General features: G+C 40.9%; 1 protein-coding gene across 1 annotated transcript; it reads right to left on the bottom strand.

Annotated features, from left to right (window-relative positions):
• Positions 1-6073: 6073 nt before the first annotated feature.
• LOC131238887 (uncharacterized) lies at positions 6074-6776 on the bottom strand. Its single transcript, XM_058236476.1, has 3 exons — positions 6571-6776; positions 6381-6488; positions 6074-6295 (listed from the first exon to the last, which is right to left on the bottom strand). Exons 1-3 carry the CDS (start codon positions 6571-6573, stop codon positions 6074-6076), a joined length of 333 nt encoding a protein of 110 aa, XP_058092459.1. The 5' UTR covers positions 6574-6776.
• Between the last annotated feature and the right edge of the window lie 4811 nt (positions 6777-11587).

Below are 11587 nucleotides of genomic sequence, written 5' to 3'. Positions count from 1 at the left end.
TGCGGACCAATGTAACGTATGATTTCACTATAATGTATGTAATGATGTTTATGTGGATCTCTGCTTGGGAGCGATGTTGGTTAAATCTCCACATTGATGGGCGATGATGGTTAAATGTCCACATTGTGACCTTCCCATAGGTCGATTCTAATTGTCGAGGCCGATTTCAATTATCGAGGCTGATTCCGATTATCGAGGCCGATTCTGATTGTCGAGGCCCATTCCGATTGTCGAGGCTGATTTTGATTATCGAGGCTGATTGTCGGGGCCAATTCCATTATCGAGGCCGATTCTGATTATTGAGGCCGATTACAATTACCGAGATTGATTGTCGAGGGCGATTATCAGGCCGATTGTATAGGCTGATTATCGGTGCCGATTGTCGATACCGATTATGAGTATGTGACAGCATAGCATCTTGTATAAGCTCATACGCATCATTTGCATGTTCATTATGAGATGTGGTTGACCATTACATATATCATTGGGTAAGTTGTTATGACTCCCTGATAGGTGGAGATTATCTCACATGAGCGCACAGTATGCACAGGATTGATGCATGACTGGATTGTATGACTCATGCATCTTGCAGTGTGTTGTGATTACTATACGCCCTAGCGACATCAGGGTCGTAGCCTCCACAGGCATGTCGTGAACGGCTAGATGAGACACCGAAAATGTTTGGTTCGAGCATCTGGGCACTTTGTATGTCCGTGAGTGAAAGTCCCTAAACCTCCGTGGCCAAGAGACGCCCCAATGTCTAGACCGAGTGGATACATGAGCACCTGAGTGCCGAATACCAGTAGGCCGCGTCTCCCACTGCGTCGTAGTCGGTTGGGAGGGGATGTGGCCTTATCCGCCCCAGTGATGGGGTATAAGCTAGGCTGAGTTTGACCAGCTCCCAAATGGGTCCGCTATCGACTAGCCGTGTAGGCATTGGTATATTACTGGCAGGCGGGTAGTGAGGTCTTTTCCACTCGTTGGCCTGCGCGGCTGGCCGGGGCGGTAGCCAGCTTGGAGTGTAATAGACCCTGGTGATGATCCCAAAGATGTACCATACTGATACGTGGACTTATTAAGCGGGAGTTGTAGACACATTCATTCATTCATTCACTATCCGCTTGGCCTGGTGGTGTACGACTAATTATTGTGTACCTTCACAATGGTAAGGATTTCGGTTGGGGCGCGTGACTAACCTGAGGTCAGGGGTTTACCACATTGAGTTTGGCTATCCAAATTTAAGTATGGGACTGGTTTGGATAGAATTCCCTTGTGATGGACCCCATAGCCTGCGATACTACGTACTATCATCCAGACTTCACTCCAGCTTAGTCATTTCATTTGCACCGCATATTGCATTACAACATTTAGCATTTTGGGTTACTATGTTTCTGCATTTATATGGCTTAGATGAGGTTGATGGTATTCGTAGCTCGTCAGGATTTGCATATTATATTACATCCTCGGCATCTGATATTTGGCTCATTATGACCTGCATTCTGTACTCTGATATTATATGACTCATGGACTGGTCAGTATTTCTGCTTACTCTGATATCATATGATTTATGATCTTACCAACATTTCTGATATTGTATGATTATGGCATTGTATTGAATACTTCGCACTTACCTTGTGCACACACTTTCACCACCCTCCATGCTTTCTATAAGCTTATGCACAATAGATGCGTGCAGGTGGCGTTAGGTTGTAGCAGCATTGAGCATGGGGCGCACAGCGGTCTTCTAGAGTTTTGATTTTGATATGTGTATTTCCCTTTCAGCACTTTATTCAAATGTATATATTAGTGGATATGTGATGATGATGTTGCCTTTGTGATTTGGGTAAACTTGTGGTTATGCTTCTTATGAGCCAAACGTACATTGAAAAATCCTCCTTGTATGATCCCAAGATCAAAATATGGCATATGGTCACTAGGAGTCGAGAATGGGGTATTAAGGAGCCTATTGGCACCGGATTCGGCAATCAGGAATTTTGTGAGCCCTATTTCTGGGTTTGGGGCATGACACATTGTCCCTTGCTTCTCTCCTTTCCTCTCTTTCTTTTTTTCCTATTCCTCTACTTCCTCCTTTCTTTCTTCCCACCTTCTCCTTCATTCTTCTGTTGGAAGTCAAGTAATGGATGCCCGACTCATCCTGACTTGGGATGGACTTGGCAGCAAGTCAGGTTGACTCGGAGGGTCCAACTACCCGATTGTCTTCTCTCTCTCTCTCTCTCTCTCTCTCTCTCTCTCTCTCTCTCTCTCTCTTTCTTCTTCCTTTTTCTTCATGTTTTTCTTCTCTCTTTAGACTTCCCAAAGGTCTAAACTGGACCAACCCATGCCCAACTCAAATGGATAGTAGCCCCAACTCACACAACCCAACCCAGTGACCCAGCTCGGTTCGAGCTAGTGCAGCAACGCGCCCACTTCCCCACTCTTTTTCTCCTTCACTTCTTCTTTCTATTTTTTTCTCCCTCTCTTCCCTGTGATAACCTAGACTGAGCCATGCTAGACCCATCTTGAAGGACGTCGACTCGGTGCGGCATAGTGTCAAATAGTAACCCCGACTAAGTGCGGCATGGTTTGGTGCGGCATGACGAGCAGTAGCTTACACTCCCTACTCCTCCTTCTTCTTCCTTCTACCATTTCTTCTCCAAAGACGTCCGGTAATAGGTCTGGACCCAACCAGGTACTCGGCCTGACTCGGGTGAGAGTGCAACTGCATGTCGCGAGCAGCAGCTCACCCTACTCATTCCCTTATTCTTTACTCTCTTCTATTTTTTCTTCTCCTCTTCCTTCTCTCTTTTTCCTAGACTTTTACGAAGTTTGGACTTGCCCAAATAGGTCCGACTCGGACTTAACTCAGCATGCTTGAACGAGGAAGTAGCTCGACCCTCAATGGCATTTTACGAACGGCAAGGTGTTTCCTTGAAAGGAAGCTAGGGAATGGCTTAGATCGGCCCCTGGAAGCTTGTGGAAGAGGCCTTTAGAAGTTTCATAGAAGTTTAGGTGGTGGGTTTGAGCTTGGAAGGAGACGGCCAGTTTTTCTCGAGCAGCCGCAAGGAGAGGATGGGAACCCTAATGCACTCGCTTCCTCTCTTATGTAGAGTCCCTCAAACAATCCTAGATCATAAGATAGGAAATGAATGGTTTAGATGACTCTATTTGCAACGGCTCTAAATACTGCCCATAATATGAAACCGGCAGCTATTTCATTGCTGGTTTTCTATGAAAACCATAATCCTCGTGAATGGGATGAATGACTAGGATCTTTCGAATTGAAGGGCTGAGATTTTGGGAGTTAGGCTCACGCGGATTGCCATTGTGGTAAGGAGAAACTGAAATTTTCTATTTTTGGGAGGTGTTGCACGCACTCCCTATTTGGGCTCGGGTTTAAGTGCATGCACGTGCGCCTGAATGTGTACGGATGATGTGGACTTGGTCGAGCCCATCTCCTAGATCAAATGAAGGGTTTAGATCAGATCAAGGTGGCCATATTAATCGCAATGGGTTGGTTTTGAAAGGGTTGGAAGCACAATTCCATCGCACGTCACCCTTCTTGCGATCGACGTTGTGTGTACGCATGGGATTTCCACTATGCGAAACACTTCGGTTTTGATCAATTTTTCATGGATTCCATGATGGACGGTTCAGATCATGCTAAAGAGGCCATATGGTGGGCCATTGATTGAGCAAAAACATTTGTCCGTTTGAAATGGATGTTAGCGAAAAAAGGAAGAAGGAATATTTCCTTCTTTGGAAATCATCAGGTCAAACTCGATTTGACCCGATTTTAAGTACAATGCACAGCGGGTGTTACACACCCTGGTGTACACACACATAAGTGTGGGGCCCACAGTGATGTTCTAATAGATCGAAGTCATCCATTCGTTTTGTCAGCTTAATCTAGGACCCCAACCCAAACGATGAGGCAGATCCTAAAGCATAGGTGGGCTATACTAATTGATTTACAGTTTTTAAGTGTTGATTTCGTTGATTCAATGGTCGGATCAATTTCGATCTGAGCATCAACGGTCAAAAAGTTTCTAGGGTCACTTAGATGGAAATCAATTGTCTGATTAGTGATTGGATGACCTACTATGCATTTATGATCTTGAATGTTATGATACTATTTTAATAACATTGTTATTATTATTATTAAATTTACCATTATTATATTTCTACTCACCAAATATCTAAGTTTAAGCCAAATGGATGGTGGATAGCTTGATATACAAATAGGGATTACTCTCAATGGTCAGATTTAGACTAAAATGCACATGAATGTTTACTTAAGTTAGGTTTGTATTTATACTAATTTAGGTTACATGGTAACACCCGAGTATTGAAAAGTACGGGGTGTTACAATCTACCCCCCTTAAAGAGAATTTCATCCTCGAAATTCAACACTCCTACCTTACAATCCAATTTGTCATGCCTCTAAGAATTCACCACTTTCCCCATGAAGAATATTCGTATGCGCAAGTGTTCACAACTGGCTACTAGGACTAGGGTTGTGACACATCCCCAGTCACTACAAGAAATACCACTTTTAGCGACGAAAATTTTCATCGCTAAATTCATCGCTAAAAGACTGACGTACAAGGACTTTATCGGCGAAAAATCTAATTGGTCGCTAAAGCAAGCTTTTTAGCGACGAAAATTTTCGTCGCTAAAAAACTGTACAAGACTTTTTGCAGCGAAAATTTTCACTGCTAAAAAAATTCGTTACACTTTTAGCGACGAAAATTTTCGTTGCTAAAAAACTGTACAAGACTTTTAGCAGCGAAAATTTTCGCTGCTAAAAAAAATCATTACACTTTTAGCGACGAAAATTTTCGTCGCAAAAAACCTATACAAGACTTTTAGCAGCGAAAATTTTCGTCACTAAAAAACCTGTATAAGACTTTTAGCAGCAAAAATTTTCACTGCTAAAAGATTTGTTACACTTTTAGCGATGAAAATTTTTGTCGCTAAAAAACCTGTACAAGACTTTTAGCGGCAAAAATTTTCGCTGCTAGAAAAATTTGTTACACTTTTAGCGACGAAAATTTTCGTCACTAAAAAAATTGTACAAGACTTTTAGCAGCAAAATTTTTGCTGCTAAAAAATTCGTTGCACTTTCCTAAAAAAATTCCAAGACTTTTAGCAGCGAAAATTTTCACTGCTAAAAAATCGTTCCACTTTTAGCGACAAAAATTTTCGTCGCTAAAAAAACTGAACAATACTTTTAGCGGCGAAAATTTTCGCTGCTAAAAATTCATTCCACTTTTAGCAACAAAAATTTTCATCACTAAAAAACCTTTACATGGCTTTTAACAGTGAAAATTTTCACTGCCAAAAAATTCGTTACACCTTTAGCAATGAAAACTTTCGTCGCTAAAAAACTTTACAGGACTTTTAGCAGCAAAAATTTTCGCTACTAAAAATACAAAACTTTTAGCTACGAAAATTTTCGTCACTAAAAGTCCATTTTTTTTAATATACAGCTCAAAATTCCGCACAAAATTCCTGATATACACCTGTTAACAATATATTTCATCATATTCATCCTGATATACACCTATTATATAATATATTTCATCATATTCACATTCACATCCATTTAAATTAACCCAAACCCAAACATAAACTACATTCATCCAAACACATCTTATCCGCATCACATTCATTCACGCATAAATACATATAAACTTAACATCATAAAAAAATATACAAAAAATCACAAAGATGAAGGCGGGGGAGGTGGGGCATCGCTGGGTAAGCGTGCAGTGATAACCTGAAACATCTTCATCATCCGTCACTCATGCTGCACCCGCATCTCCTCCATCCTCCTCTCCTGTTCCTCCCTCTACCTCGCCAGCTGATCGTCCATCCTCCTCTCCTGATCCTCCCTCTGCCTCGCCAACTCCTCCTCCATCCTCCTCTCTTGCTCCTTCCTCTGCCTCACCAGCTCCTCTATCCTCCTCTCCTTCTCCTCCCTCTGCCTCGCCAGCTGATCCATCATCTTCCTCTCCTGCTCCTCCCTCTGTCTGTCCAAATGATCTTCGATGTCATCGACGTTGACCCGTAGCTATTGAACCTCTCTCTCTGCAGTATCAGTTCGATGTATGGCACTGTCACCAACGACGATGGATCGACTGGAGGCAGTTCTAGCGAGTGCCATGAGCTTGGCACCATGGCCAAACCCACGCACATATCCAGAACAGGTGCCAAGCACCTGACTCAGGATCTCTGGCTCACTCCGCTGAGTACCATCAGGAGTGGGCTGACTGCGTAAGGTGTCCATCTCCTCCTGTAATGAAAACATATGAATTTTCATAATAAATGATATTATTATAATTTAATGTAAATAAATTTTACAATAAAAGGATCTTTACCCAAATCTTGCTGGCTCTAGGATGTACCCAAGATCCCGTCGCCTGCCGACAGTGAGTTACTTTGTAGAAGTCTACTGGTCCGGGCTCCTGGCCAGTGACGGAATCTCGCTGCGCAATCAAAAAGACAATGGAGTTAATATAAATGCATGGAAAGAATATATAAACGTAATAATTTCCAGTACTTTCTTACCATGTCGTGATGAAGTCGTGCAAATGATTTTGAACCAGCTACGTGGTTCACTTCTAACTTTCCTCTGTTGTTAGAATTTATTTTGCTCCTCTTCTGAACACATTATTCATAATACATTGTTATTAATTACGAATTTAATTATTACATTAAGATATCATAAATATGTAAATATTACCTGAAAAGAATCAAACGAAAACCTATCGTAGAGTATCCGCTAGTCCTTATCAGTCACGTGCAGCGGTGCGGACTGTACGGCCTCCTTGTGGCTCATGCACCGCTTGTACTACCGGTATAACTTATTGCGGTAATCCTTGAACCGCTCCTTCATCATGTCGTCGACAGCATGGGAGATGTGCGGAACACTCAAATTCAAGTCAAATTTGTCCTGTATTTCGTAAATAATAGATTAAGATAATAAACTTATTAAGAAAATAACTTAACCGTAAATGAACTTTTATAAAATAAATTTTAATTTACTAAAATTTACCTGAAGGCGCTGACGGATGAGCTGCCGCACATCATTTGTCACGTCTCCCCAACGGGGGGTGGTGGGGGGATCAGAGATCGGCATAAGATACAGACCTCTGACGTAAACAACATGGCATTATTCCCAACAGGTCTAATGCAGTCCTGTGGGAACTCTACCGTCACCCTACCCTCACCCGTAAGTCACTCTACAAGTAACCCGCGCGTGGGTCCACATCCTTGTCGGCTGGTCGACGACGCTGTTGCAAAAAAAATATGTAAGTCTAAACATAAATAGAAATCATTAAAAGAAATAAACATCTAGACTTACATGCAGTGCCCGGTGTATGCGCGACTGAGAGATCCGGCGCCTGCGACGCAACATGTGGTGGCGATGCTGACTCCATCGCATCACGGGTAGAAGGGGTAGATCCAGTGCGCAAACGATGTACTCTCCCACCTGGTGTCATCACTGAATATGTGCAAGTTTTGAACTTATAAATTTAAACAATGTCAATACAAGTGGAATATACTAAAACATTATACAAGTAGTGTTGACGGTACAATGCATTTGTGCTTATGCTTAAAGAGATGATTAAAATATGATTAGACCATTACACTATAATGCAAGTAGAATATAATAAAACTTTAAACTTTAATTTATAACCATTGAAAATTCTATTATACATTATCATTCTATATTAAATACACATATTTCGTTGTAATATGAAACAACTTTGAGGTAAACTATCTGAAGTACTCCCTGCGTAAGCTATCGTATGCTTCAGAAGCATATATCATTTTGTGTGAAGCACTCGACATTATTACAGCCAACATGCCAATCACAATAGGAGAAATCTGGTCTCTTGGGACTCCATTCAGATGTGCAAGTGATAGAGTCGCATTTTCCATATCTCGTTTCCCGCGGTTATATATCTCCATCAGCCCCGAAATTTCTTTGAGATGACGTAATCTTTCCTCTGAGTCATCGTCGATATATTCCACTCTACACTCATCGACCAGACCGGGTATCTCTATGGCCCTACTATAAGAAGATAGGACTGAAACATCCATCTGCAACAGCTGATGAAGTATGTTGCGTGATTCTGTTACGCTTCGGTTTAAGGAGGACATGATCAAAAATTGACTCAACTATAAATGTAGATTATAAACAAGTCAATAAAAAGAATTAATCATGACTTATGATTTTCACGTATACATGGAATACATAAATTATTCGAATTGAAAAATGACATGTAAATCATTTGTACATTTAATAATCGTCGTCTGTATCACTATCGCTTAGGGCTATTTCTTCACCATCACTATCACTGATCAGTATTTCATCCTCATTGTCCGTAACGTCATCATCAATGAAACCGTTATCATCTGTAACAATATCACGTATTATTGAGGCATCAACATGATCAGGTGGCACATCATCTCTATCTAATTGCACTACATCAATATCAACACTTGAATTAGTCCCTGTATCCCTAGATGGCATGTCTTCTTGATATGCTTCTTCAACCCTAAACGTGTCATTTCTCCCGTCCTCGCTATCCTTAACTTCTGGTACGGGAACGTCAAATACGTTCCTGGGCTTTATTTTCTGCACCACGTGCCAAGAGCTACCTAACTTGGTGTCAGTGAGGTAAAATACTTGATCAGCTTGGCTGGCGAGGACAAATGGGTCGTCCTTAAACCACTTCCGAGATAAATTTACGCTCGTCAAGTAGTTGTCAGTCTGTATTCCCAACTTCTTATTTCCAATGTCCCACCAATCACATCTAAATAAGTACACCCGCTTTCTCATATAATAACTCAGCTCAATAATATCTGTCAAAATGCCATAAAAGTTAATTTTATCCTCCTTATTTGTTCCCTTCACAACCACCCCACTATTTTGTGTGGTCCTGTACTTCTCAAGTTCTTCAGTGTGGAACCGAATCTTGTTTACAATACAACCTGTATATCTAGATACACGTCTATCAGGGCCACATGCCAGTGAGTATAATGCATCAGACGCATCCGCAGAGTTGATCGTGTGCAACGTCTTCATCTATTATCATGTACAGAATAAGTTGAAATAATGTGCAATACAATGAAAATGCTAAGTGTGGTGAGATACAATATGAAATCTTACACGTTTGGCGAACCATTCTGAAAACTGATCCTGATTGATTTGATAATTTGTGGAGAATTTAGACTTCATCTCGTCTATGTGTTCACTACATATAAATGGCACGTCATCAGCAAGAAACATTAAGATCATCGTATGTAGAGAAAATAATAATCGAGGGAAGACTTACTCCAAGTATGACTCTATTTCTTCACAATTATGCAACACATACCACCGCGCCTTTGCTAGATCTCCAAGGTCCATATCCTGAAATGTCGAAGATCCTAAAGGACGAACGTTATGTGCAAATACAGAAATGAGTCCTTGTTCATACTCCCGCCCTTCATCGGCATTCCGATCTTCTCAGTTGAATCTAGTCTCTATGCTATAAAGATACATGGAGCAAAATGTAAGGCATTCATTATCAATGTACGCTTCAGCTATCGACCCCTCCAGTCATGCCTTATTCCTCACAAATCATTTCAGTGTGTGAAGGTATCTATACACAAAACCACTATGTTATACATATGAAAACATGGATATATATAGTTTATGGAATGAATAAAAATTTTAACATATTGGTACCACCTTTCGATCAGATACATCCAACGATATTATACTAGGCCTGCAAGCTTCACCTCATGCAGTAAGTGAATCGCTAGGTGTACCATGACATCGAAAAATGTAGGTAGAAATATTCTTTCAAGTTTGCAAAGGATTACGGTAATGTCCTTCTTCAGTCGTTTAATAACATCTACATTCAACGATCTCGAACACAAATCCTTAAAGAATATCCCCAACTCAATCAGTGCCACACTGATATCCTTACTCAAGAATCCACGAATCGCAACTGGCAGTAGGCGTTGCAGAAGGACGTGACAATCATGACTTTTCATTCATGTTACTTTACAGTCCGTAACGTTTACACGCCGAGATATATTTGACGCATACCCATCAGGAAACTTCACCAATCTCAACCATTCACATAAATGCTCTCTCTAGTTTTGTCAACGTATGGCAGGCTGCGGGTATAGTATACGAATTTCCATGTGGTTGCAAGTGCAACTCTTTCCTTAAACCCATTTCTTGTAGATCTAATCGAGCCTTGAAACTGTCTTTTATTTTCTTCTCTATATTCATCAATGTTCTGAAGATATTGTCACATATATTTTTCTCAATATGCATGACATCCAAGTTGTGTAGCAATTTCAGATCACTCCAATAGGGAAACTCAAAAAAGATGCTCTTCTTCCTCCAGTTATAGTCCAATACTGTACGTTTCCTCTTCTTCAAGTGTGATGCCTTACCAAATCTAACTTCTCCAATGTTACTCAGTTGCTGCATCACATCTTCTCCAGATAGCTCTTTCAGAGGTGGCCTATGATCTTGTTTGCCATCAAAGATCATCGTCTTCCTACGCCAACTATGATCGCTTGGAAGGAAGCGACGATGGCCCATATAACATATTTTCCTACCATGTTTCAATGACAATGAACAAGTCTCGATACCACATGTAGGACATGCCAACTTGCCATTCGTGCTCCACCTAGACAAATTTCCATACGCGGGAAAGTCATTTATTATCTACAAGACCGCTGCATGAAATCGAAATGTCTGTCCTGCAAATGTATCATATGTTTGTACACCTTGACTCCACAACTCGTTTAACTCGTCTACTAACAGTCGCAAATACACATCAATATCATTCCCAGGTGACCTGGGTCCAGGAATAAGAAATGACATCATGAAAAATGACTCCTTTATACACAACCAAGGAGATAAATTGTAGGGCATAAGTACCACTGGCCATATACTGTACGAGCTACTCATATTACCAAATGGATTAAAATCATCACTTATAAGGCCTGGTCGAACATTGCGAGAATCCTCTGCAAACCAGTTATGTTGGTTGTCAAAATTTTGCTAGGCTTCAGAGTCCGCAGGGTGCCTCAATGTACTATCATCATGAACACATTTCTCCTTATGCCACCTCATATGTTCAGCCTTCTTACGAGACATAAACAATCTTTGCAATCTGGGTTTCAATGGGAAGTACCTTAATAGCCCTCGTGGGATTTTCTTACCCCTATCTCTGTCATTCTTCCACCTAGACTCTCCACATTCTTGACACTCTTCAGCCTTATCATGCTTTTTTTGATATAATAAACAATCATTTATACATGCATGTATGAGTTCATAACCAAGGCCCAAGTCTCGCATCAAGGATTTTGCCTCGTAATGAGACTTTGGCAATGTCTCACTATCCAATAATGCTTCTTTCAACAACTCAAGCAACATGTCGAACTATTTGTTACTCTAATGATTTATTGTCTTCAAATGAAGTAACTTTATAAGAAAATTCAACTTGGAGAAGTTCTCACACCCCGGATAAAGTGGACGTTGCGCATCCCTCAACAACCTACTAAACTT

This window comes from Magnolia sinica, chromosome 3, assembly GCF_029962835.1.
Source record: "Magnolia sinica isolate HGM2019 chromosome 3, MsV1, whole genome shotgun sequence".
Lineage (NCBI taxonomy): Eukaryota > Viridiplantae > Streptophyta > Magnoliopsida > Magnoliales > Magnoliaceae > Magnolia > Magnolia sinica.
This window is presented reverse-complemented; position numbering and strand designations above follow the sequence as displayed.